The 27119-nt window shown below is 41.1% G+C and overlaps 1 protein-coding gene and 1 pseudogene across 1 annotated transcript in view; one reads left to right on the top strand and one right to left on the bottom strand.

Annotated features, from left to right (window-relative positions):
- Positions 1–8875: 8875 nt before the first annotated feature.
- LOC101146661 (large ribosomal subunit protein uL14-like) lies at positions 8876–13110 on the bottom strand (annotated as a pseudogene).
- A 5457-nt stretch (positions 13111–18567) lies between these two features.
- The window catches only part of PCYT1B (phosphate cytidylyltransferase 1B, choline), a 112886-nt gene continuing 104334 nt past the window's right edge, over positions 18568–27119 (top strand). Inside the window, exon 1 of the mRNA XM_004063925.4 lies at positions 18568–18902. Within this exon, the coding sequence (XP_004063973.1) occupies positions 18840–18902 (63 nt within the window). The 5' untranslated portion in view covers positions 18568–18839. The remainder of the gene's footprint in view (positions 18903–27119) is intronic.

The raw sequence follows: 27119 nt of genomic DNA, 5'->3' as shown, positions 1-27119 counted from the left end.
AGTATATATGGCTTAAGTATATATGTGGGTTAAGTGCCTTCGACCCACATAAATAGAAGAAATAAGCCCAAACTAAATGCAATATCAACTCCATTTCCCCATAGTGGAATCCCAAAATGCCTATGCCTATTTCACTGCTACTACGCAGGAAGCGAAGTGTATCAGAGGGACAGTTGGAGGTTCTCAAGAGCTGATTGTTAAATATTCCGGTATTTTGTAATCTCCATGTTAAACTGTTGGTAGCTTGAAATCAGTCATGGTGGGAATATTTACACCCTGGAAATTGGCAAGTGGTACAAATCAGAGCTTTTCATTTTTTTAAGGTTTACCAGCAAACCACCAAGTGGAAAGTAGTCATATCTGATTGCAGCTAAAATATCTTACTTTTGTAGATCTACCATTTGATCCAACAATCCCACTCCTGGGTATCTACCCAGAGGAAAAGAAGTCATTATACATGATAGATACTTGCACGCGCATGTTTATAGCAGCACAATTTATAATTGCAAATATATGGAACCAGCCCAAATGCCCATTAATCAACAAGTAGTTTAAAAAAATGTGAGATATGTGTATATATACATATGTGTGTGTGTGTGTATATCACACACACACACACACACACACACACACCATGGAATACTACTCAGCAGTAAAAAGGAATGAAATAAAGACATTCGCAGCAACGTGGATGGAATTGGAGACCATTATTCTAAGTGAAGTAACTCAGGAATGGAAAGCCAAACATTGTGTGTTACTCGTAAGTGGGAACTAAGCTACAAGTATCCGAAGGCATACGAATGATACAATGGACTCATTGTATCATAAGAATAATACAATGGACTCATTGTATCATAAGAATGATACAATGGACTCATTGTATCATAAGAATGATACAATGGGGACTCTGGGAAAGGTGAGAAGGAGGTGAGAGATAAAAGACTACACATTGGGTACAGTGTACACTGCTCAGGTGATAGGTGCAACAAAATCTCAGAAATCACCACTAAAGAACTTATTCATGTAAACAATTAATTAAGTAATAATATTAATAAAAAGGATTGGGGTAGATTAGATGGGAATGAAGGAGGGAGCCAGGGTTGTTTTAGAATAAATGGAGCAAATAAATATGACAAATACTATCTTAAAATAAACAAATAAAATGAAATATCTTACTTTTGCAAATTTTTACAAAAACATAAAACCATTGCTAGAACATCTCCCAGAGCCTTGCAAGTGGCCAATATGTAAATGAGAGGCCCTGGAGATTAAGTTTCAGCAGCTTTACTGTAAACCTACCTCTGTTATCTAATCATGCAAAAAAATCATAATTTGTCTTAAACTTCCTCTCTCCTGTCCAGGACCAGTTTTGCAAGTTTAAAGGTTTTTTTTTTAACTTATAAACAAAGTAAAGCAAACTGAGACTGAGATACTATGTTCCACCATTTTCCCCCTTTTTATCTGTATATTTCTCTATATATAAATGTTACTTCTTACAGTGTTGAGGCACAACTCATTTATTACAGGTGGCAGTGTAACTTGGCACAATCTTTTGGAAAATAATATTGCAATATGTGACAAGTACCGTAAACATACTTGTATCTTTCAACCCTTTATTTCCACAGGTAAAAGTTTAATAAGAAATAATAGAAACAAAAAATGCAAAGACGTTAATGGCTGCTGTTTTCCATTAGCAAAAAGTTGGGACCTAAAAGTCCACATCATAACAAAGGTTTAATGTTGTGACATCAAAAAGATAAAATGATTAGAAAGACTCAAAATATGAAAAATGTTTATGATATTTCAGAAAGTGAAAACCACAGAGGGCAAAGTGATACATACCCACACTTATTTGCAACGATATATCAAACAGTTATTTACCTGAAAGCAATATGCAAAATGGAGTATATTTTGCCAGGATGATAGAATTATAGACTCTTTTTGTTTATAATTTGTCCTCTTTAATATTATATTGGAAGGATTAAAGACTCAGGTAGAGTCAGACTTAGGGTTTGATTCTTAGACTTCTACTTTTATGTGAATCACCACACTCTCTTCCACAATGGTGGAACTAATTTACAGCCATAAAAAAGAAACCAGGTGCAGTGGCTCATGCCTGTATTCCAAACACTTTGGGAGGCCACTCTGGGTGGGCAGATCACCTGAGGTCAGGAGTTCAAGATCAGCCTGGCCAACATGGCAAAACCCCATCTCTACTAAAAATACAAAAATTAGCCAGGCGTGGTGGTGGGCACCTATAATCCTAGCTACTCAGGAGGCTGAACCAGGAGAGTCACTTCAACCCAGGAGGCAGAGGTTGCAGTGAGCCGAGATCACACCACTGCACTCCAGCCTGGGCGACAGAGCACGACTCTGTCTCAAAAAAAAAAAAAAAAGAATGAGATCACGTCCGCAGCAACATGGATGGAGTTGGAAGCCATTATCCTAAGCGAACTAACATAGGAACAGAAAACCAAATACCACATGTTCTCACTTATAAGTGGGAGGTAAACATTGAGTACAAATGGACACAAAGAAGGGAACAACAGTTACTGGGACCAACTGAGGGTGAGGATCAAAAACTACCTATAAAGTACTATGCTTATTACCTGGATGATGAAATAATCTGTACACCAAATCCCCGTGACATGCTACTTACCCATATAACAAATCTGCACATGTACCTGAACCTAAAAGTTAAAAAAAAAAAAAAGTATTCTGGTAGATCTGAAAGGGGACTCTTTTTTGCCTTTCTGCTTTTTCTCTTTTCTCTTTCTTCCTGCAACACAGATGTGATGGTTTAAGCTCCAGCAGCCATCTTGTATCACGAGGTAACTGTGGAAATGAAAGTCCCCACAGTGAGATGGTGGAACAGAATAAGAGCCTGGGTCCCTAACATCCATTAAGTCACCATACCATCCCTGAGCTGTCTACCCCCAGACTTCTACATGAGAGAAAAGTAAACATCTGTCATATTTAAAGCCACTGTTTTTTATTTTTTGTATTGTATTCAGTAGACCTAATTCTATAAATTATACTTTATTTATGAAGAAATGGAAACTCAAAAAGTAAGTAGCAGATGGAGATCAAGCCTCTTATTTGTCTAACTCCAAAGCAGGAACTTTTTTTTTCCATTGTCTGTCTCTGATGAATGAGTATTGTATCTTTTTTTTTTTTTTTTTTTGAGACAGAGTCTTGCTCTGTTGCCCAGGCTGGAGTGCAGTGGTGCAATCTCGGCTCACTGCAGCCTCTGCCTCCCAGGTTCAAGCAATTCTCCTGTCTTAGCCTCCCAAGTAGCTGGGATTACAGGCATGCACCACCATGCCTGGCTAATTTTTTTTGTATTTTTAGTAGAGATGGGGTTCCACCATGGTGGCGAGGCTGGTCTCGAACTCCTGACCTCAGATGATCCACCCGCCTCGGCCTCCCAAAGTGCTGGGATTACAGGCGTGAGCCACCACGCCTGACCTAAATGAGTATCTTCTCTCAATAGCAGTAACAGTTAAGACCACATGAAAACGTTGACGAAAATCATTCATTTAACAAATGTTTATTGAGTGCCTACTATTTTCTGGCATTATTCAAGGCCCTAGGGATAAGACAGTGAGCAAAAACAACTTCCCTTGCAATGATTTTCTACTTGTCAAGCAATCTTGCTTCTGGTAAACTAGATTTTTTTTCCCCTAAACTGGGGGAAAACCAGCCAACTGGATTATATTCTGGCACACCTGCCAGGTGTATTTCTCAGGGCAAAGCAGTAAAGTAGCACTCTGGTTTCAATATCCATGTGCGTTTGTTAGCATGAATCTGGCCTTTGAGCCTGATTGTCTGTGGGTATGAAGATCGGCTTTGTGGCCATCCAAAGATTCTGAGCCCAACGAGGTAGTGTTGTTTATATGTAGCTGTGGAGAGAGGATTGTCTGCTAGCTGAAAAGAGGCCAGCAGTGAGAGGGCCTGCATATGCTCTCAGCATCCCACAAAGATTCTGGGTAATAAGAGAAGACACGCAACTCTCCTGAAACTCAAGAGACCATCTCTGGGTGTCCTAACGAAATCCAGTCAATACCCACAACACTGAAGACAGGACCTTGGACCCTGGGACTGAGGAGGGTAACCCAAAGAAGCTTTCCCTAGAACAAGCCAGCACTTGGCACTCCCAGACCCCAATCTCACAGACACACCTTCCCTACCCAGGGGACCTCCTTATGAGGATTGACCTTCAAAAATACATCTCTGGGCTGTGCGTGGCAGCTCACACCTGTAATCCCAGCAATTTGAGAAGCTGAGGCCGGTGGATCACCTGAAGTCAGGAGTTTGAGACTAGCCTGGCCAACCTGGTGAAACCCTGTCTCTACTAAAAATACAAAAATTAGCTGAGCATGGTGGCACACACCCCAGCTACTGGGGAGGCTGAGGCAGGAAAATTGCTTGAACCCAGGAGGTGGAGGTTGCAGTGAGCCGAGATCGCACCACTGTACTCCAGCCTGGGCGACAGAGCAAGACTCCATCTCAAAAATAATAAAAATAATAATAATACAAAAGATCCCACCCCTGTCATTAAGCGTCTATCATCAATAGAAATCACAGTCTGACAGCATCTCTGTGGTTTGGATTTAGGGAATCAATTTTTGTTGTTTTGGAGACAACGCTCACTCCATCACCCAGACTGGACTGCAGTGATGCAATCATAGCGTACTACAGCCTCGACTTCCTGGGCTCAAGTGATCCTCCCACCTCAGCGTCCTGATCGACTAGAACCACAGGTGTGTGCCACCATGCCTGGCTAATTTTTAAATTTTTCACAGAGATGGGGGCCTCACTTTTGTTGCCCAGGCTGGTCTCAAACTCCTGGCCTCAAGGAGTTTAATACTGAAACTGTTGGGATTACAGGCATGAGCCACTGCACCTGGCCAGAAAGTTATTTTAGTTCAAGCAGTCATCAATTGTTGCTTCATCATATTGCCCTCCTCGTTCCTTCAATAGTAAAGACAACTTATATTTCATTTCCCTTAGTCCCTAACTACTTATTGAATAATTCCTACCACTAAGACAAGTTTGCTCAATTAGTTATTAGTAGTTCAAGCACATTGAGAGTTTGTTTTACAATCGCCTGCTTTATGTATGTATGTATTTATTTATTTATTTTATTTTTTTAAGAGACAGAGTCTGCCTCTTGGTTACTCTATTGCCCAAGCTGGAGTGTAGTGGTACAATCATAACTCACTGCAGCCTCAAACTCCTGGATTCAACCAATTCTTTGACCACAGCCTCCCAAGTAGCTGGGACTACAGGAATGTGCCACTATGCCTGGCTAATTTTTAAATTTTTTATGGAGACGAGGTCTTGCTATGTTGCCCAGGCTAGTCTTGAACTCCTGGCCTAAAGTGATCCTCCCACCTCAGCCTCCCAAAAGACTGGAATTATAGGCATGAGCCACTATCCCTGGCATGTGCTTATTGGTCATTTGTAACTGCTTTTGTTTCACTGAGGTTATTCTTTCTCCTTCCTTTCATTTCTTTTCATTTCTTTTCTTTCTTTTTCATGGAGTTTCACTCTTGTTGCCCAGGCTGGAGTGCAATGGTGCGATCTTGGCTCACTACCACCTTTGCCTCCCGGGTTCAAGCGATTCCCCTGCCTCAGCCTCCCAAGTAGCTGGGATTACAAGTTTGTCTCACCATGCCCGGCTAATTTTGTATTTTTAGTAGAGGCAGGGTTTCACCATGTTGGCCAGGCTGGTCTCGAACTCCTGACCTCAGGTGATCCACCAGCCTCAGCCTCCCAAAGTGCTGGGATTACAGGCATAAGACACCATGCCCAGCCCTGTTCTATTTCTTTTTACCTCTCTTTTTTTCCACTTCTCTGGTTTTAATGGAGCAGTTTATATGACTCCATTTTATCTCATCTCTTGGCATATTGTATATGCCTCTTTTTAGTTGCCCTGTGGTTTACAATATACATTTAAAAAATAATCTGAGTCCACTTCTAAATTAGCATCATAGTGCAGGTACCTTTTAACTGACTATTCCCAATTCCTCCCTCCCATCACTTGTGACGTTACTGTCATTCATTTAACTTATCCATATGCCATATGCTATAATCAGCCAATACATTTTTACTATTTTGCTTTAAACAGTTATCTTTTAGGTCAATTAAGAATAAGAAAAATAGAAGATTTTATTTTACCTTCATTTATCTCTTCTCTGACGTGCTCCTTTTCTTTATGTAGATCCTCATTTCTGATTTATATCATTTTCCTTCTACCTAAAGAACTTCTTTAAACATTTGCGGAAGCCTGCTAGCAATGAATTCTCTCAGTTTTTGTTTGCCTGAGAAAAGTCTTTATTCCTCTTTCACTATTTTTTTGTGCTTTGGCCGCTTTATTTTTTAAGACCATACATATAATGAGAAGTTATTTCAAATCAGCATTTTAAAAGAAATGAGTGACTGTATTGTAAACAGTATTTCATTTCCTACAGGAGATTAATCACTCAAAAATGGTAATTATCTAAAACACTGAAAAATTTAGCAATCGTTAAACAGGATTCAGTCTTTTGATATTAAATAGATGGACAGGATCTAAATAGCATTAGAAACAATGAAAAACTTTCATAGATGGCATAACGTTTTTTGTATTGATATTTCAAAATTCCACAAAAGATGATAAAAATGAAAATAACTAATTACACACAATTAAACTTGAAAAACATAAAAAGATTTATTACATATCCACAATAATGGGAATTAAAACAAAGATCGGTCTACATATTTTTCCACACAACATTCTTTGTTCTCTGGGCTTTATACGTTATCAAAATCAGAATAAGTGAAGTCAAGAATATTTCTGATCATTGCCAAGAATTGCTTTCAGATTTTCAATTCTCTTCTTGCTTTTATTTTAAACAATTAAACAAGAATCCGTTATAGTTCTTAAATTCCACAAATTGCTTTTAAACACATCTTCCTCTTTCTCTTTGGAAGGATAATTTCCCTGGATATGGAATTCTAGGTTGGCAGGTTTTTTTCTTTCAACACTTTACAGATTTCACTCCACTGTCCTCTTGCTTGCCTAGTTTCTGATGAGAAGTCTACTAGAATTCTTATCCTCATTCTTCTATAAGTAAAGTTTTTCTTCATCCTCCAACTTCCTTCAAGATTTTCACTTTGTCTTAATTTTCTACAGTTGGAATATGATATCCCTGTTTTCTGTTTTGGTTTGGTTTTGGTATATATACTGCTTGGTGTTCTCTGAGCTGCCTGGATCTGTGGTTTTTGTGTCTATCATCTTAATGATATATTATTTGGAAAGTTCATGGCCATATCATTACTTCGAATATTTTTTTCTGCCCTATTTTCTCTTTCTTCTACTGGTATTCCAATTATGCATATATTACACCTTTTGATAGTATCCTCCTGCTCCTTTCCCTGACTGCAGCACTTCCAATGCATTTTCTCAAGATGTTGCACCCTGTTGACTATGGTTATTTTCATTTTTCCTTAGGTGAGACAGGAAGACTGGAGAGGGCTGAAATTCCCTTCCCTCAAATAGAATAATGTTTCAGTATCTCCTTTTGACGAAGTCTTGCCCTCTGACAGTCTGACAGTCTTTCCCCCTGGAGACTAGACTTTTTTTTTTTTTTTTTGAGACAGAGTTTCACCCTTATTGCCCAGGCTGGAGTGCAGTGGCACCATCTCAGCTCACTGCAACCTCTGCCTCCTGGGTTCAAGCGATTCTCCTGCCTCAGTCTCCTGTGTAGCTGAAATTACAGGCACCCACCACTATGCCTGGCTAATTTTTTGTATTCTTAGTAGAGATGAGGTTTCACCATGTTGACCAGACTGTTCTCAAACTCCTGACCTTAGGTGATCCACCTGCCTCAGCCTCCCAAAGTGCTGGGATTACAGGTGTGAGCCACCACACCTGGCTGGAGAGTGGACTTTTGTGATGGAGAAGATTCTGGAAATGTTTCCCAATTGGCTACTCTTCCTCTTCTCCTGGCAGGTCCCCCTAGAAGATTGATACCATTTGGCTGTGTCCCCACCAAATCTCATCTTAAATTGTAGCTCCCATCATTCCCACGTGTTGTGAGAGGGACCTGGTGGGAGAGAATTGAATCGTGGGGGTGATTTCCCCCATACTGTTCTCATGGTAGTGAATAAGTCTCACAAGATCTGATGGTTTTATAAGGGGAAACCCCTTTTGCTTGGTTCTCATTCTCTCTTGCCTGCCACCATGTAAGATGTGACTTTGCTCCTCTGTCACCTTCTGCCATGATTGTGAGGCCTACCCAGCCATGTGAAACTATGAGTCAATTAAACCGCCTTCTTTTATAAATTACTCAGTCTCAGTTATGTCTTTATCAGCAGCGTGAGGACAGACTAATACGAAGATCTTCCTCAGATACTCACAGTGAGAATCTGGTGGGCTTAAGCCCACCAAAATGTGCGGTCCCTCCCATGATACCAGCCTCTAGGAGTCTCTTACTCTCATGCTAATCCACATTCAGCCTCCAGCTATTAATCAAAGTTACCATCTAAGTGTCCGTACCAGTTTATGGCCCCAGCAGCTTCTGCTCTAGGTAGGCAGATCTGGACTGTGATTCTCTGTATATGCCTGTCTCTCTAGATTTGGGGATGGCAGTTTGCCCTGTTATCTCAGTTATCTTATGAGTCTAAGAAAAGTCATTAATTTTCATTCAGTTTGTCCATCTTTTTCTTGATATAAGGATGGTAGTGACAACTTCCAAACTCTTTACATGTGTGAGCTGGAGCCAGAAAGCTCTTGACCATCTCTTGTATATCTTCTTCTTCTTCTTCTTTTATTGGAGGGGAGGGAGCAAATAATTTTTAATTTTTTTTTGACAAATACACTTGAGAGTCATGCAACGCTGCCAGAGCTGTATCTAATCCTGGGGCACAAATCTGCACCCTCCTTCACAATCTGTCCTGTGATGGCAGAAATTTTTATCTTACCTTTATTATTTCCTATAACTTCCACATTATCTTCAAAATAAAGAACCATTTCATCTTTTATCTGGTAAGACTTTCATTGTCAAATTACCACTGCTAGACCAGGCGCAGTGGCTCACGCCTGTAATCCCACCACTTTGGGAGGCTGAGGTGGGTGGATCACCTGAGGTCTGGAGTTCAAGGCCAGCCTAACCAATATGGTGAAACCCCATCTCTACTAAAATACAAAAGTTAGCTGGTCGTGGTGGTGGGCACCTGTGATCTCAGCTACTCAGGAGCCTGAGGCAGGAGAATTGCTTGAACCCAGGAGGCGGAGGTTGCAAGTGAGCTGAGATCGCACCATTGCACTCCAGCCTGGGCAACAAAAGTGAAATTCCATCACAAAAAAAAAAAAAAAATCACTGCTGGGTGTACCTTCTTTCTAAGCTGTGGTTTGCCTTTCTTAACTGTAGCCATCACCACATCACCCACACCAGCAGCAGAGAGTCTGTTCAGCCATCCCTTGATTCCCTTCACCGAGAAAATACACAGATTTTTCAGCTCCTGTGTTGTCAGCACAGTTGATTCCACTCCTAACAGAAGACCCAGGGAAATCCAGAATTTCATACTGGAAGACCCATCACGTCCTCCCTTCAATATCTTAAAAGCTGGAAAAAGGCAGAAAGCTGTATACCTTTTTTGATGAAGTCTTTGTTCAAATATTTTGCCCCTTTAAAAAACTGAGTAACTTGTTTAATTATTAAATTGTGAACTTTTATACATCTGAAATAAAAATCCTGTAAAAATAAGTGTTTTGCAAATATTTTCTCCCAGTCTGTGGCTTAAGCTTTTTATTTTCTTAACTGTGTCTTTGAAGAGTAAAAGTTTTTATTTTTGATGTAATTCAATGTACCCATTTTTTGTGGTTCATGTTTTTGTGTCCTATCTAAGAAATCTCTGCCTAACCCAAAGATTTTCTCCTGTTTTATTCTAGATTTTTTATGGCTTTTACATTGAGGTCTATGATTCATTTCCATTTTTCTATATAATGTGAGATACAGTTCTTTTTTTTTTTTTTTTTCTTCTAGATATCCAATTGTTCTGGCATCTTTTTTATTTTTTATTTTTTATTGTGGTAAAATACATATGGCATAAAATTTATCATTGTAACCATTTTTAAGGATACAATTCAATTGCATTAAGTACATTCACAGTGTTGTGTGACCAATTTCCAGAACGCTTTTTTTTTGAGACGGAGTCTCACACTGTCGCCCAGGCTGGAGTGCAGTGGCGCGATCTCGGCTCCCTGCAAGCTCCGCCTCCCGGGTTCACGCCCTTCTCCTGCCTCAGCCTCCCGAGTAGCTGGGACTACAGGCGCCCACCACCATGCCCGTCTAATTTTTTTATATTTTTAGTAGAGACGGGGTTTCACTGTGTTACCAGGATGGTCTGGATCGCCTGACCTCGTGATCCACCCGGCTCGGCCTCCCAAAGTGTTGGGATTACGGGCGTGAGCCACAGCGCCCGGCCCAGAACGCTTTTTATCTTACAAAACTCTATACCAGTTAAACAACAACTCCCCATTCCCCACTCTCTCTAGCCCCTGGCAATCACCTCTCTACTTTCTGTCTCTGTAAATTTTACTACTCCAGGTACTTCATATAAGTGGAGGCAAACTGTTTGTATTTTTGCTGTTGGCTTATTTCACTTAGCATAATATTCTCAAGGTTCATCTATGTTGCAGCATGTGTCAGAATTTCTTTTCCTTTTTAAGGCCGAATAATATTCCATCATATGTATATACCACGTTTTGTTTATCCATTCATCCATCAATGGGTACTTGGGTTGTTTCTACTTCTTGGTTTTTATGAATAATGCTGCTATAAATGGTGCACTTTTTAAAAAGGCGATTGTTTTTATCATGGAAGTACCACCTTGGCATTTTATTGCAAATCAATCTACCACACACGTGGATCTATTTTCTGGATTTTCTATTCTGTTCCATTTACCTATCTGTCTATACTCATGGCCATATCACATTGTTTAAACTACTGAAGCCTTATAGAAGTCTTAAAATCAGGGAGTCTGATTTCTCCAACACTGTTCTTCTTTTCAAAATTATTTTGGCCAATTTAAGTCTTTGCATTTTCATATAATTTTTATGATCAGTTAGTCAATTTCTACCAAAACTCTTGCGGGAATTTTGACTGGGATTACACTGAATCTATAGATGAATTTGAGGGATGTCTCAGTCCCGACTGCTATAACAAAGTACCTTAGACTGGGTAATTTATAAATAACAGAAATTTATTGCTCACAGTTTGGGAGGCCAGGAAGTTTGAGATCAAGATGTCAACAGATTTAGTGTCTGGTGGGGGCCTGTTTCTTATAGATGGCACTGGATGTCTAAGTGTGTTTCTCTTCTAATCACAAATTGATGCAGTTGCATTGTCCACAGTCATGAACATCTGGAGGTGAAGTTCTTAGAAATCCTTTAACTTGCGGCCCCTCCAACACAACAATTTCTTCAGGATTCACATTTGAAGGTAAAGACTCTCTTTTGCCTTGGTAGATGGGAGAATGCTGAAGAGGAAAGGGGAAGGTGGGAAGATACAATGGGTTAGGCTCTCAGGTCAAGCACAGATATCTTGCATCATGCAAGGGTTGCTGGCAAATGGCAAAAAGTCACGAGAAAGATGTAAAAGCAACTACAAAATATATTATGCTCAGTTTTCTTCTAACTCAGTTTCATACCAAGCAGAAAGTGAGTTTTTCTATTAGTAAGAAAAATGTCTGCAAAGTGCCAGTGATCCATTAAAATAATTGTTGTGAGGTGGGGGAAAGAAAACAATGTCTGAGTCGCTTGGCTTATCACTCCAACAGCTTAGAGAAGTTTTGTTAATGGCCTAATGGATCAACAAACTTTAAAGATATTTATTTGCTTGGAACTGGGTTGTTTCACCAAGTTACTGCAAATAAAACTACTGTGTGTCTAAAAAGAAAACTAATAAATTCTGAAGGTTGTTGTTCCCTACAATTTTTCAACGCATATATTTTTCTTTGACACTAGTTGTTCTCCAGATCCTAACTCTATCTTTAGCATTATTTATCTGCCAATAGTTCTTTCAGGAGTATCTCTTGTTGTGAAATCAGATTGTTTTTCTTTGCATTATTCTCCTATCCACTCAAAGCCATGTTGAAGAAGAAGAAAATAGTGCAATTTCAATGCCAAAATCATTTATTCATTCACAAAATGTTTATTGAGCACTTAATATGTGCCAAGCACTGTTCTAGACACTGAGGATATCAGCGTGAGGCAAAGTCCCTGCCCTTACATTCTGTTGGGAGAGACAGACAATAAACCAATGAACATAATATATTAATATTCCTTTGTAATTGGTATTCTAAAACAAAGTAAAGCAGGGTAAGGGGGAATAGAGAGTGATGCTTTGGAGTTGGGGCATGAAATTGATCATTTAAGTCAGGGAGATATTCAATTTAACAGAACTTGATATGGTTTGGCTGTGTTCCCACCCAAATCTCATCTTGAATTTTAGCTCCCATAATTCCCAGGTGTTGTGAGAGGGACCTGGTGGGAGGTAATTGAATCATGGGGGCTGTTTCCCCCATACAGTTCTCATGGTAGTGAATAAGTCTCATGAGATCTGATGGTTTCATAAGGCGTTTCCCTTTTCGCTTGGCTCTCACTCTCTTGTCTGCTGCCATGTAAGACGTGCCTTTCTCCTTCCACTATGATTGTGAGGCCTCCCCAGTCACGTTCCACATGAGTCCATTAAACCTCTTTTTCTTTATAAATTACCCAGTCTCAGGTATGTTTTTATCAGCAGTGTGAGAACAGACTAATATAGAACTCATATACTGATTTATAATTCCATGAAGGTGGATACTGTCGTAATGGTCTTCATTTTTCACCTGGCTTCAGGCTTGACACACAGTAGATGTTTGATAAATCCAACAGAAACAGCGATAAGCAAAAATACCTACATTCTGCTTTTGAACTTGTGTATGTCTTGGCATCACGTGGATGGACTATGATTCTAGTCCCTACTTTGGAAATGCAAAATCCATACTTTGCATTCCTTCTTCAGAACTGTTGATAGTTAATTTTAGGAAATCCGAAAAAGCAAAAAGGTAGGGAGTCATCAGTAGTCACTTTCCTCCAGGCCCATGGAGCCTACCATCTCCTCATCTGTTCCTTTATTTCATCTCAGGGCTAACATCCCCAAAGCAGCCTTGGATAACGTCATCAGTCAAAGAGGAGTTTCTGCAGCCCAGTTAATCAGCAAACACACGGCAAATGATGAGAAGCAGTTACAAAATGCTTCCAGGATTCATTTATTCACATAACAATAATTTTTATTTTTATTTTATTCTTTTTTTTGAGACAGAGTCTTGCTCTGTTGTCCAGGCTGGAGTACAGTGGCATGATCTCGGCTCACTGCAATCTCCGCTTCCTGGGTTCAAGCGATTCTCCTGCCTCAGCCTCCTGAGTAGCTGGGATTATAGGTGCATGCCACCACGCCTGGCTAATTTTTGTATTTTTAGTAGAGATGTGGTTTCACCATGTTGGCCAGGCTGGTCTTGAACTCCTGAGCTCAGGTGATCTGCCCACTTTGACCTCCCAAAGTGCTGGGATTACAGGTGTGAGCCACCATGCCTGGCCGACAATAATTTTTAAAGCAACTACTCTGTACCAAGAAGTACTCTAGGGGTAGAGCAGATTATTTCACCTTAGTCCAGAATCTAGCCCTCAGCTACTTTGATGCAGAAAATCATATTGTTCATATATTCAGAGATCATCAGATTTTTAATGACAATCTACCTGTAATTAACTGTATAATTAAAATCACCAGAAAATGCTAAGTCATTCATTTCCAGAGTGATTTCAAATACCCCTAGCTGGGTTTGCCTCTAACATTTGTGGGGTCAGAGCAAGAGTATAAATGGAGGCCCATGTATCATAGGTCTAAATATTTAAAAGTTTGAAATCTTGCTAACAGACTGTACATATATGTGTGTATACACACACACACACACACACACACACACACATCCCATCTTCCTAACTTGACAAACATATCTTGTTAATGACCTAGGAGGTCAAGTGGCTTGGAGTTCTTTGCAGGAAAGGTGGTGGGGAGCAGAGCCCCTTCTCTGTTCCCCACCACAGGGTGGAACCAGCCTAGACATCCAGGTTCTGCTCACATCCTCCTGCTACAATCCCTTGCTTGACCACCCCTTGTGCCTAGAGATGTGCAACTCTGCAGTGAGATTACTCCTGAGAAGGTGGCCATGAGGAAGAGGCCAAACAGGCCCTGGAAGCTGGCTCAGGAATTTGGGCAGAGAACTCCAGAGTGTTCTAGAAGGAGGATGGGGGTCTCCATATGTGCACCCTGTCTCCTTGGCCCATGGACTCCTCAGAGGAGGAGAGCCAAAGCAGGACCCTTAAAATGGGGCCCAAGTCCATGATTCAGGGCACCCCCTACCGACAGATGAGGTACTAGAAAGGCAAACAAAATGCTGCTGGGGAATTAGTGAAAAAGGAGGAAGGTTCACCAGCTCTGGAGCTGAGGCCTAGTTGACCATCCCTCCTGGCATAGAATACCCCCTGGCCAGAGAAGATACTTGTCCCCCAAATTCAGGTGTGTATCTCTTGTGATGGGGCTAACACAGTTTGCTTCCTCAACAACTCCGTTTTCTCTGAGGATCAGTGGCTGCAAAGGCTCCCTGCAGACTGGGGGATTACATAGGGCTCACCACGTAGGGGCTGCTTCAGCTCAGAGGAGTACCTTTTTTTTTTTTTTTTTTAATTCACACAAAGTGCCATACAAGGTAGCTGAGACCTGCTGCTGCCAACCCATTTCCAACTATACGGACCTGGGCGATTCTCAGAGCTCTGGAGCTCCCCTTGTGGTAGAAGAGAGTAAAACACAATTTTTTTCTTTTTTCCCTTTTAATACTATAAATTTTTTTATTTGTAGAAATGTATGGGGTACATGTGAAATTTTGTTACATGTATATAATGCATATTGGTCAAGTCAGGGTATTTAGTGTGTCCATCACCTGAGTACAATACACTTTTGTTGACTATAGTCACCCCACTCTGTTATTAAACATTGAATTTACTCCTTCAATCTAACCCTATGTTTGTGCCCTTTAACCCACTTCTCTTCATCCTCCCTCTCCCACCACTCACCCTTTCCAGTCTCTGTTATCTGTCTTTCCACTCTCCACTTCTGTGTGATCAAACTTTTCAGCTCCCACATATAGGTGAGAATGTACAACATTTGTCTTTTTTTGCCTGGCTTGTTTCACTTAAGATAATGACCTCCAGTTCCATCCATGTTGCTGCAAATGATCTTTTATTATTATTATTTATAATTGACACATAATAATTGTACGTATTTGTGTGGTACAGTGGGATATTTTAATACATGTGTGCAATGCGTAATAATTAAATTGGGTAATTAGCAAATCCATCACTTAAACATTTATCATTTCTTTGTGTTGGTAACATGCAAGTTTTTCTTCTAGCTATTTGTAAAGATGCAGTAAACTTCTCTTAACTATAGTCGCTGCACAGTGCTACAGAACTTTCAATACGAATCCCTGATACCATTTTAGTTCATGAGATTCTCAAAAGTAGAGAAGACCCTAGAAAGCCACCAATAAGTGTTTGGATAACAGACACCTCCATAATCCAAGGGTAAACGGCTTGATTTACTGACCCAACTAGGTCTGTGATGAGAATAGCCTATGTAGTGGTATTGGTGACTCTGTCCTCATTATCTTCGTTTTACAGTCATAATTAATCAAAACCTACCCTCTCACCTTTCTTGTGCTCATGACAAAGAATTACCTGCTCTAAGCAGGAATTAACTGAGGGAGTAGATTGGTAGTGATTCTTCTTTGGGATGTGAAACAAGAAGCTTGGAAATATAATCAAATGCACTGTTATTCTAAGGTATGACAGCAAGAAGCAATTTCAAAATATGCCTCTCTTGTAAACCATTGGGCCTTAATGACACAAGAGTGATTTTTCCATTACTGACAAGAGCAAACAAGTGCAAATAGAAGTGGGTGATTTTTCCTGACAGCTGAACCAGGCTTCAGTTAGTTTCAGAGAAACTTTCTATTTGAGTTGACCTGTCCATGCTCCATCAAGTTGGGACATCATTTTAATGGATCCAGTGAATAAATCTGGAGGAAATAATGTGCCCAGGACTTGGGTATGGGTTTTTTTTTTTTTTTTCTGTTTTAGTTCACTACTTGGAACCTACCTCTGCAGTGTGGCTTACATTTGATGGCCAATCCCAGTCTCTTTTGGGGAATCATCTGTGCAAGATAAGAATAAGGATGAGGGCTGGGTGCGGTGGCTCATGCCTGTAATCCCAGCACTTTGGGAGGCCAAGGAGGGTGGATCATCTGAGTTTGGGAGTTTGAGACCATCCTGACCAACATGGTGAAACCCTGTCTCTACTAAAAACACAAAATTAGCCGGGTGTGGTGGCGCATGCCTGTAATCTCAGCTACTAGGGAGGCTGAGGCAGGAGAATCACTTGAACCTGGGAGGCAGAGGTTGTGCTGAGCCGAGATCACACCATTGCACTCCAGCCTGGGCAACGAGATCGAAACTCTGCCTCAAAAAAAAAAAAAAATGGATGAGGATGAGGACAGCCAGGCTCGGTGGCTCACGCCTGTAATCCCAGCACTTTGGGAGGTGAGGCAGGTAGATAACCTGAGGTCAGTAGTTCTAGACCAGCCTGGCCAACATGGTGAAGCTCCATCTCTACTAAAAATACAAAAATTAGCTGGGCATGGTGGTGCACGCCTGTAATCCCAGCTACTCAGGAGGCTGAGGCAGGAAAATCACTTGAACTTGGGAGGTGGAGGTTGCAGTGAGCCAGATCATGACATTGCACTCCAGCCTGGGTGACAGAGTGAAACTTCATCTCCAAACAAACAAACAAACAAACAAACAAAAACAGAATGAGGATGAGGGGAAGCCACAAGAGGGAAGAAGAAAGAAGAGCTAACTGTTTGGATCTGAAGAAAGGCTTTGCAGGGTGAGGGCTATCAGCAACTGTAGGGAGAGATCTGATACAAATATAACATCTATTTCCTTGGGGTCCTCAGATACTTTCGACCCAACTTCCACGGAGTTTTCTCCCTACGGCCCTCTAACCTCTCTCCATGCTGAGGATGCTCTCCTAACAGTGCTTGTATTGTTTGGAAACAATAAGTGTTGTTAATCTGAGTTCAGTCACAGAAGCAGAACCACGATGAGCTGTGGAGGAAGCGATTTATCATAGGAATTAATCCTGGCCCCATTGTGAGAGGGATGGGGGATTGAAGGTCCAGGAGGAAATTGGAAGATGGGAGGAGCCACCCACCATCAGTCTGAGAAGCCCAGCACATCCAGCTGTGCAAGTGGAAGGGGAAGCCGGTTGGGGAGACCTATGGGAAGCTGTTCCTACCTCTATGGGCCTGCAGCCAAGTGTCCAGTGGTGGCCCTGGGGCTCCTGTTGGTCAACAGGATCAGCACTCACAAAGAAGATCTGGACACAGAGTGAGGGAGAGTGAGGACAAGCGGGATCCGATTTCACGTCTACCTCTGTTTGTTACCATACCTAACCACAACAACCTTTGCAAAGTAACCGCTCCTACTTCACTTCCACCTCCCATATCTTATGCAAATTCTTCTTTTGGTCAACTCTAACCCAAAGCCTTCAGGGAAGGGAATCCTGGGAAATGTGATTCCAACTTAGCAAGTCAGAACACTACACACTACCACACTAGGAAACAGTGTGACCACCGGCAGAGCTCCCCCAGCAATTGGCAGGGTACCCAGATGGAGAAGGTATAGGATGAATGAATGGTGGGGAGGGGTGAGGGAGTCTGAAAAGCATCCTTCAACCAATCAGAGCACGTTTTACTGTCCTGGAGCTTGAAATAGAGGAGAAAGCATTCTAAGAGTTTTCCTGCTAGGATGGGACAAAGGATATCTTTACTTGGCAAAGGTGAGTTTAGGTGGACCAGCTGCCTTCCCTCTAAACTGAGGTAACAGTCTGCAGCCAAAGTTTCCATAGCCCTTTGGTGCAGCCAGATTTAAAAAGAATGTTGTTCTCAGAAAGGCTGAAGCACATGCATATTTAAAGAGTTCTTTTAACACAGAGTTATCTGAGAGAAAATTACCTTAACACAAATTCCGAAGACTCCACATAGTTAAGATGCACAAATTCATTATCAGAGGTGCTGAGAATAGCTCCTTGGAAGGGATAAAATGTTTATTAGAATCAATTAAAGTATGTTTGAGAGATTTATTTTTTCCATCTTTATTCTCCTATTTAAAGAAAGTGCTGAGTTGTATATTAACACTTCAAGGTCTTGGTCACTGTTTGTCTTGAAAAAAAGAGAGAAAATATTTGTCATTCCAGGAGCATAATCAGTTGAGCCAGTGCACAATGACATAGTTAATTCACCAACGGAATTTGTTGCCATAGCTTCAGCGAGGGACGGGGTAGATTAAACAATAGCCTTTTTCACGACTGCAGCTTTCACCACAACCTGCCTGTCCCCGCACAACAGGCCATCATAGCGCTAGTTCAGAGCACAGCAATTGTCAACGAACAACAGCCCAGAGGGGACAAGAGGAGGCTTGTGGTAAGTAAAGCAAGAGTGCCTAGCAACTCAAATCTCTCCTTATTCAACAACTGGGACACTCCGAGCTCCTCCGAGCTTATCTTTGAGCGCTGGGCACAGAGAGCCTGCTTGACCTTTGGTCAAGTGAGCAACAAAAATTTCATCCTGTGACTCAAAAGAACTCCAAAGGGTGGAGGTCTCTAGAGAAAATAAAAAGATCAGGAGCAGTCATGGTAGGCCATCAGGAGTGCATCATGGAAGAGGACAATCGCACTCCGCAATTGTGGCGCAAGGTAATGTGAATACTTTCTTATTGATTTTTGCCTTATTGAATATCAAAGTCAGTTCAAAAAGTAAAGTCCTATGTATCTGCAAGTGTAATGAATCTGTGCTAATTAATAGTCACACTAAAAATGGAAACATTATCTTCTCCATCTTAAGTTGATTTAAAAAAAGACAAAGAAAAACAAATTGTGACTAATATTTCTTTATCCCCTTGCAGAGTATGTCAGCTCCCTGGATAGACTTAGATGACAAGAACAAATTTGCTTACTAAAAAAAAGGTCAGATCAATATGCTACGGGAGCCTGAGGGTATTGCAGAAATGTTTTAACAAAATGTTCTTTATCCTATGAAATGAGAAATTCTCCTAGTAGAAACGTCACAAAATCCTGATTAGAATACCCATTCCTTTTATGCTGAGATGGAGTTACGCTCTTGCTGCCCAGGCTGGAGTGCAATGGCACGATCTCGGTTCATTGCAACCTCCGCCTCCCGGGTTCAAGCGATTCTCCTGCCTCAGCCTCCCAAGTAGCTGGGACTACAGGTGTGCACCACCATGCCCAGCTAATTTCTGTGCTTTTAATAGAGACAAGGTTTCACCATGTTGGCCAGGCTGGTCTCGAACTCCTGACCTCAAGTGAAGACAATCCATTTCTGAATTCAATGTTATGCAACTGTCCCTTAAGTGAGACCACTGTATATGGTCTTTTCTCTTGGGCAGAGGGTGCCCGGAGAATGTATTTCAAGGGGAACCTTGTTAAACTGAATGAGTTCTAGATGGAGAAAGTTTAGGCAGTGGGACAAAGTGTTAAGAAGGACCCCAGATGATGTGAAGAAGAGATTGAGGGCCAGAGGCAGCTTCCCAACAACGAGGCAGAGGGAATTTCTCTGCTTAACGGTGAAGCTGGTTTCACTCCACTACCCTGAGAATGGACACAGGCCCTGGTCTTTCCTGTACCAGCATCCCTTCAAAGCCTTCTCATGCCCCTTGGAATGGATATGGGTGGCTGGTTTAAGCACCATATTACTCAGAAAGTAGTCTAGGTTCATATCCAGCAGACACTTGAGCTACATGACTGATTGATCATTTCGCCCAGGTGATCGGTCACCTCCATGTTATCTTAAATTTGGAGAAATTTGTACTGTATATTGAAGACTCATGAGTTTTACTAGCCGATTGTATTGAGTTAATGGGGGAATCAGGAGGCATTGATTGATTAATTGATTGATTCATTGATTCATTCATTCATTCATGCCTCATTTCAAAATTAGATTTGAAGTAGTATCAAAATAACTAGATTCGGGCCAGCCACAGTGGCTCACACCTGTAATCTCAGCACTTTCGGAGACCTAGGCAGGCGAATCACTTGAGGTAAGGAGTTCGAAACCAGACTGGCCAACATGGTGAAACCCCCTCGCGACTAAAAATACAAAAAAATTAGCCAGGCATGGTGGTGGGCACCTGTAATCCCAGCTACTTGGGAGGCTGAGGCAGGAGAATTGCTTGAACCCAGGAGGTGGAGGTTACAGTTAGCCAAGATCATGCCACTGCACTCCAGACTGGGTAACAGAGTGAGACTCTGTTGCAAAAAAAAACAACTAGATTCAGTTCTGGACTGGTGCAGATATGGAAAGTTGAGATGATTCTTCTATGTTCCAGTCATGTAGAATTAAATCTGTGCAAATATCACTCCGTATTCCGATACCTTTTGCAAATTGAAAATAGACAAAGGCCTCTAATTTCATGGTCTCCCAAATGTATCACTTATCATTATTATAATAGTTGACATTATAGGGTGACATGTCCCGGGCTAAGTACTTTCCATGGCGTATTTTATGTAATTATATTCAACAAAAGGACTCAAGCTCCTGACCATTTGCCTATGCTGCTAATTTGTGCCTTGATTTCTCTATTAAATTGAATAGGCTTATTTAACCTCCTTGAGCAATTAAAATGGATTACATTATTAATGGTAACAATAATAAAGAAGTGATTTTATTAACATTTTTCTCATGCTTTTCGGTTCTCAGTGTACTTTTCTCACACAGGCAGGCTCAACTTCTGTAAATTAAACTTTCTGACTACCAGCCCTTTGTGTACCATAGATTGATACCCCCACCAAGCTGACACACGACCATTTCTGGTTACTGCTGGTGGTGTTACTTAACAGCCAATAGTTACAAGCATTGCTGCTAAATATTGAATCTGAAAGGTGAAAATAATCATGAACTTAATAATCTTTTATAGCTCTCAGGAAATGGAAACTACCTTTAAATAAGAGAGTTGAGTATTTATTTTCCACATATTTAATTTTGGTACTTGGTTGGTACTTATTTGGAAATAAGAGAATGCCCAAACATTACCTCAATTCCTCTTACTCCAAATACTGTGATGTAGATATTATTTATATTCCCATTTTCTTCCTTCCTTCCTTCCTTCCTTTCTTTCTTTATTTCTTTTTTTTTTTTTTTTTTTTTTTGGGACAAGGTCTTACTCTGTTGCCCAGGCTCGAGTGCAGTGGTGGAATCATAGCTGACTGTAACCTCAAACTATTAGGCTCAAGTGATCCTCCTGCCTCAGCCCCCCAAGGAGCTAGGACTGCAGGCGTGCACCACCACATCTGGCTAATTTTTAAATATTTTGTAGAGATGGGGGTTTTGCTGTGTTTCTCAGGCTGGTCTTGAACTCCTGGCCTCAAGCGATCCTTCCACCTAAACCTCCCAACGCACTGGGATTACAGGTATGCGCCACTGAGCCCTAGCCTATATTCCCATTTTCAAGTGAGAAAATTGAAGCTCACAGAGGTTAATTGTCCAAGATAGCAAGGATAGAGCTGGAATTTGGGTTCCCAGCATCCAATTTCACTTTTTCTTTAAATCTATACTGTTGAATAAGGTAGCCGCTAACCACATACAGCTGTTTAAATTAGAATTTTAATTACTTTAAAATTAATTAATTAAAATTTAAAATTCAGTTCCTCAGTCACACTAGCCACTACTTTTTTTTTTTTTTCTGAGACGAAGTCTCACTCTGTCACCTAGGCTGGAGAGCAATGGCACGATCTCGGCTCCTGGGTTCAAATGATTCTCCTGCCTCAGCCTCCCGAGTAGCTGGGATTACAGGCACCCACCACCACGCCCAGCTAATTTTTGTACTTTTAGTAGAGACGGGGTTTCGCCATGTTGGCCAGGCTGGTCTCGAACTCCTGACCTCACGTGATCTGCCCACCTTGGCCTCCCAAAGTGCTGGGATTACAGGCATGAGCCACTGACACTAGCCACATTTTAAGTGCTCAGTAGTTATATGTGGCTCGTTACTATTCTATTTGGACAATGCAGATGTAGAATATTCCATCATTGCAGAAAATTCTGCTTTAAACCATAATATCTCTTTTAGGTATGCTGAGGCATGTCCTCAAAATATGTTGCAGTTCTATTACAAGTAATATGGATTTTAAATTTTACAGTAAAATCTCATTCATTTGAAGTCCCCTCATTTGCATAGCACAAAGTTAACTTTGATCTGCAAATTAATAATATAGATAAGAGTTAAGAAGATGGTTAAATGCACTTCAGAGACCAAAGATTTTTAAGCACCATCAAATAACTCCAGAAGCACTCACTTAGATGCAAGCAATTGATATGATAATTACACATCATTTTTATTTATTCATTAAAACAGGGATCCCCTAAGGTGCCCTTGTAGGAAATAATGTGGTTAGCCTAGTTATTTCTACCAACCCTTCTGCTATTTTGAAATTCTATGTGAAATCATTTTATACTACTTGGTTTATATCCAAAGGCAAGGAGGAAGGTTTACCTTCCTCCTTGCCTTTGGATCTTAAAGTAAAATGGTAGCATAAAACACTTTCACACTGAAATTTTGACTGGATCAAGATCTAATTCCAAAGCCCTCACTTCTTCCACTATATTCTGTGATTCCCTGGAAAAGGTACTCCTGTGGGCTCTGCACAGTGCCTGGTATGAAATAAGGGTTCAATAAATATCTGCTGATTGACTGACAGAGACAGTTCTTTCAAGAGACCATTTATTGAAGTGGACTCTGATTTTCTACAGCGAATACATTTATCAAATGGAAAACTGACTTCCAGTTTGTTCTTTCCTCTTTACCAGTCTTTGCTGCCAAGTCTTCATGGTGAGATAAGAGCTTCCTGTCTGTGAGAAAGAGATGATTCCCAGGCATTCACTTGGGGGGAGGGGGAGTGTGATCTGGCCAGAGGCTTTGGAAACTAAATCTTTCAGCTCCTTCAGAAGTGAGAACAGGGTGGCAAACATGCTGCCTTCCCAGACACCAGTCATCAGTTAGCTCCATCAGTCCTCAAATCTGTGGGGCACATGTTCCAGGTCCCATGCTGGTTCTAGGTAATAAATAGGAGAGAAGAGAGAATGTTGAATTATTAGAGAAGAATGGCACTTGCATTTCCATAATATCCTTAGCAGAGGTGGTTTCTTACAGCTTGCTGGGACTGGTCTATGACATATAGCAAACATTAATGCCATGTCTTTTTAGCAAAAATAAAACCCAATTCCTCAATTTAGCAGTGAGCATCAAAGGATATGGTTTGTCCCTTCCTTGTCTTCTTTAAGGAAAATTTTTAGCCATAGTGAGGAAAGAAAAATTAATAGAAACAATGTAAATGTACATTAAATATTTAGTCCTTATTTGGAAGGAATTGAACAACTTAAAACTCTCCAAATTTATGAAGCTTAGATATCTGAACATTTTTTAAAAGCCACTTAAAGAGAAAGGAGATATTATATTTTTACCTTTTTTTTTTGAGATGGAGTCTCACTATGTTGCTCAGGCTGGAGTGCAGTGGTGCGATCTCAGCTCACTGCAACCTCCATCTCCCGGGTTCAAGCGATTCTCCTGCCTCAGCCTCCTGAGTAGCTGGGATTACAGGCACCCACCACCATGCCCAGCTAATTTTTGTACTTTTAGTAGAGACGGGATTTCACCATGTTGGCAAGGCTGGTCTCAAACTCCTGACCTCAAGTGAACTGCCCGCCTCGGCCTCCCAAAGTGTCGGGATTACAGGTGTAAGCCACTGCATCCAGCCTTATTTTTATCTTTTGTTCCAAACATCAGTAGGCCTTCTTTCCTCTTATCTATCTCCCTGTAATTCCTCTACCTGAGCCCTAATATTACAGGTATGTATGTGTACAGCCTTCAAGCTAACCCAACACAGTTTTGTCTCCTTCAGAAACTAAGGGGTAGGCTGATTCAAGAGTCCTCTTAACTCACCTAGTGGATGTATAATCACTGCCATAGGCTGCTCTGCTGATAATTCTCACTCTGAACATTGACAGGTGGAGCAAAGGCTAATTCTGAATCTGGCTCTCCACTTGATCTTAGCCAAAAGGCCAAGAAGCGACGTGAATCTGGCTCTCTAGAGTGCACTAACCTCTCCCTGGCAGACCCTAGATCCCTACCCACTGTGGTCCTCTAAGGCAAGTTTTGGTGACCATGCCTTCCCTAACTCCTCTTTGGCTCCCTGAAATGGCCCAATTACCATGCAAGCAGATGTGGAGTGAGAGGCTAGACTTGTGAGTGTCTCTTGTGAAATCTGGGGCTTTACCAGTCTTCCCAGTGCTGGGAACAATGTGAGAGAAAATAAGTCTTATTAGTTTATCTTATTTTTGCCCTTTATTCTCAAGGACTTGGAGCCAGCTCTCAAATACTATGGGGTAAAGAAAAGGGTGCAACTGGCATAAAATTAATTTTGCCCCATTCTCACAATGAGGCCTCAAGAAGTGAAATATATTTTTTATATCAGTCCTGCCCCAGGTATTAGAACATTTTAAAGTTTTCTTTGTCTTTCCATGAACTACAAATTCTCTCTCTCTCTCTCGCTCTCTCTCCCATACACACACACACACACACACACACACACTCACACACACACACACGGAAAGAGAAAAGAAAATTTAAAAATTGGTAAATATGGCCCAGGAGAAAGACAAAAATAATACCTATTTCAAATCTGTTTTTCTTAGCTCCATTGATGTAAGTCATAAATAAAAGTATAGAATAACTTAATGATAATTTCTTTTGAAAGCAAAGACTAACATGATAATTTTTAATAGTACCATTATATTTACCAAAAAATCAATCTTTAAGAGTTTGTCCTACGTATATCTTTACATATATCTTCTTGTTCTATATATCCTTTGAGAGTGGAGGTGATCACATTTATCTTGGATGCATGACTTCCTACATGCTTAGTAAATGTCTGTAGAATGAGTGAAAGGAATTTAAATCACTGTTTATTCTGTATCCTCCTTGCCCAGAGAAACTCCTGAGTTTGTCCATCTAAGGTCATCTCTAGGCTGTTCAGGAGAATGAGTGGGTTTCAACCCAGATTTTGAGTGAGACATGGATCAATGTTGGATGGACCAACTCCAACTTGACCCTAGCCTCTAAATTGATTGACATTATCATTAACACCAGCAACAAAGATGTTGTGATCACTGTTTACAAGGCTCTCCACCTCAACCCTGCCAGACTCCTAGGGTTGTTAGAGGTTTCTGATGTCTGAAGGCCAGGCGAGACCCACCTAGAGATACCACGGATGGCAGACTCAACCTTCTACAACTCCTCAGCTTTCTCAGAGGTAGGCCGGAGCTGGGGCAGCCTCGAAGAGAGATAAGTAAGACTTGTGCACCTACCTGCCTCATAAATTTTTTTCCATGTGGTTATTACATCTTACCTTAGGGTGGCAAATGAAGGACTTTCTTAAGTCTCACACAAAGAATTCAAAACAAAAAAATGGAGAATTAATAAAAAAGCTTTGTAGGGCTTTCTCCATTATACAAGGTAGGAGAGAGTTATAGTCACCAGGAAGTACAGTAGAAGTCTTCTTACCCTCTACAGTGGGGACCAGTTGGTCAGTTAATTGAAAAATAAAATGGGGCCAGGCGCGGTGGCTCACGACTGTAATCCCAGCAGTTTGGGAGGCCGAGGCAGGCGGATCACCTGCAGTCAGGAGTTCGAGACCAGCCTGGCCAACATGGCGAAACCCTGTCTCTACTAAAAATACAAAAATTAGCTGGGCGTGGTGGCATGCGCCTGTAATCTCAGCTACTCAGGAGGCTGAGGCAAGAGAATCAGCTGAACCCAGGAGGCAGAGGTTGCAATGAGCCGAGATCACGCCACTGCACTCCAGCCTGAGTGACAGAGCGAGACTCTGTCTCAAAAAAGAAAAGAAAAATAAAATGAGTATAATGGGGACTCACTTAAAAGTGATAAATGCATACATTAAACATTTTATTTAAATTTAAAATAAATATATTATTAATTTGCCAAACCTTTGATTGGGCCACTGATTAGAGCTCTGTGTTGTATTTTTTCATTAGGCAGACACATATGCATTGCCTATTATTTCCATTTTTAGTTTATTCTAAATTGAGTGAAAACTTAAGATATCTTCAAAACACTTTGAATATGGAATCCTAGGTGTTTTTCAATGTTGTCCCCTAGCTTTTATAGTTGTCTTGCCCTCACCTAATTCAACAGTAATTTTTAATTTTAATTTTTTTTTTGAGACAGAGTCTTGCTCTGTCACCCAGGCTGGAGTGCAGTGGTGCTATCTCGGCTCTCTGCAACCTCTGCCTCCCAGGTTCAAGCGATTGTCCTGCCTCAGGTTCCCGAGTAGCTGGGACCACAGGCATGCACCACCATGCCCAGGTAATTTTTGTATGTTTAGCGGAGATGGAGTTTCACCATCTTGGCCAGGCTGGTCTCAAACTCCTGACCTCAAGTGATCTGTCTGCCTCAACCTCCCAAAGTGCTGGGATTACAGGCGTGAGCCACTGCACCTGGCCAAAGATGGGCTATTTTAACAAGAGAAATATGATCTGTTTGTGGAGCAGTGTCTGAATCCCCTTCATCTCAATCCTCCCCCATTGGCATAATAGTTGGAAACAAAGACTACAGAGCTGTCAGGAGATGGTACATCCTTTCCACGAGTTAATAAAGTGATGCCCCGCTTTCACAATCTATTAATTAAGAAGGTAATCAGTGCATGCTTTGAGTTTGGTAAGTGAAACTTGAAGGCAATAAAATCAGAACACTACTTGGATTTTTTTTCTCATAAAGAAATGAATAACAAATTAGGGCCACAGAGCTAGAGTAATCACATTTTGAATTTCTCCTGAGCATGTCTTTAATAACCTTTATGCGTTAGGTAAGAAGAACAAAGAAAGGC

The sequence above is a fragment of the Gorilla gorilla genome, chromosome X (genome assembly GCF_029281585.2).
Source record: "Gorilla gorilla gorilla isolate KB3781 chromosome X, NHGRI_mGorGor1-v2.1_pri, whole genome shotgun sequence".
NCBI classification, from domain to species: domain Eukaryota; kingdom Metazoa; phylum Chordata; class Mammalia; order Primates; family Hominidae; genus Gorilla; species Gorilla gorilla.
Note: the sequence above shows the minus strand (reverse complement) of the source record. Positions and strands in the feature narration are given on the sequence as shown.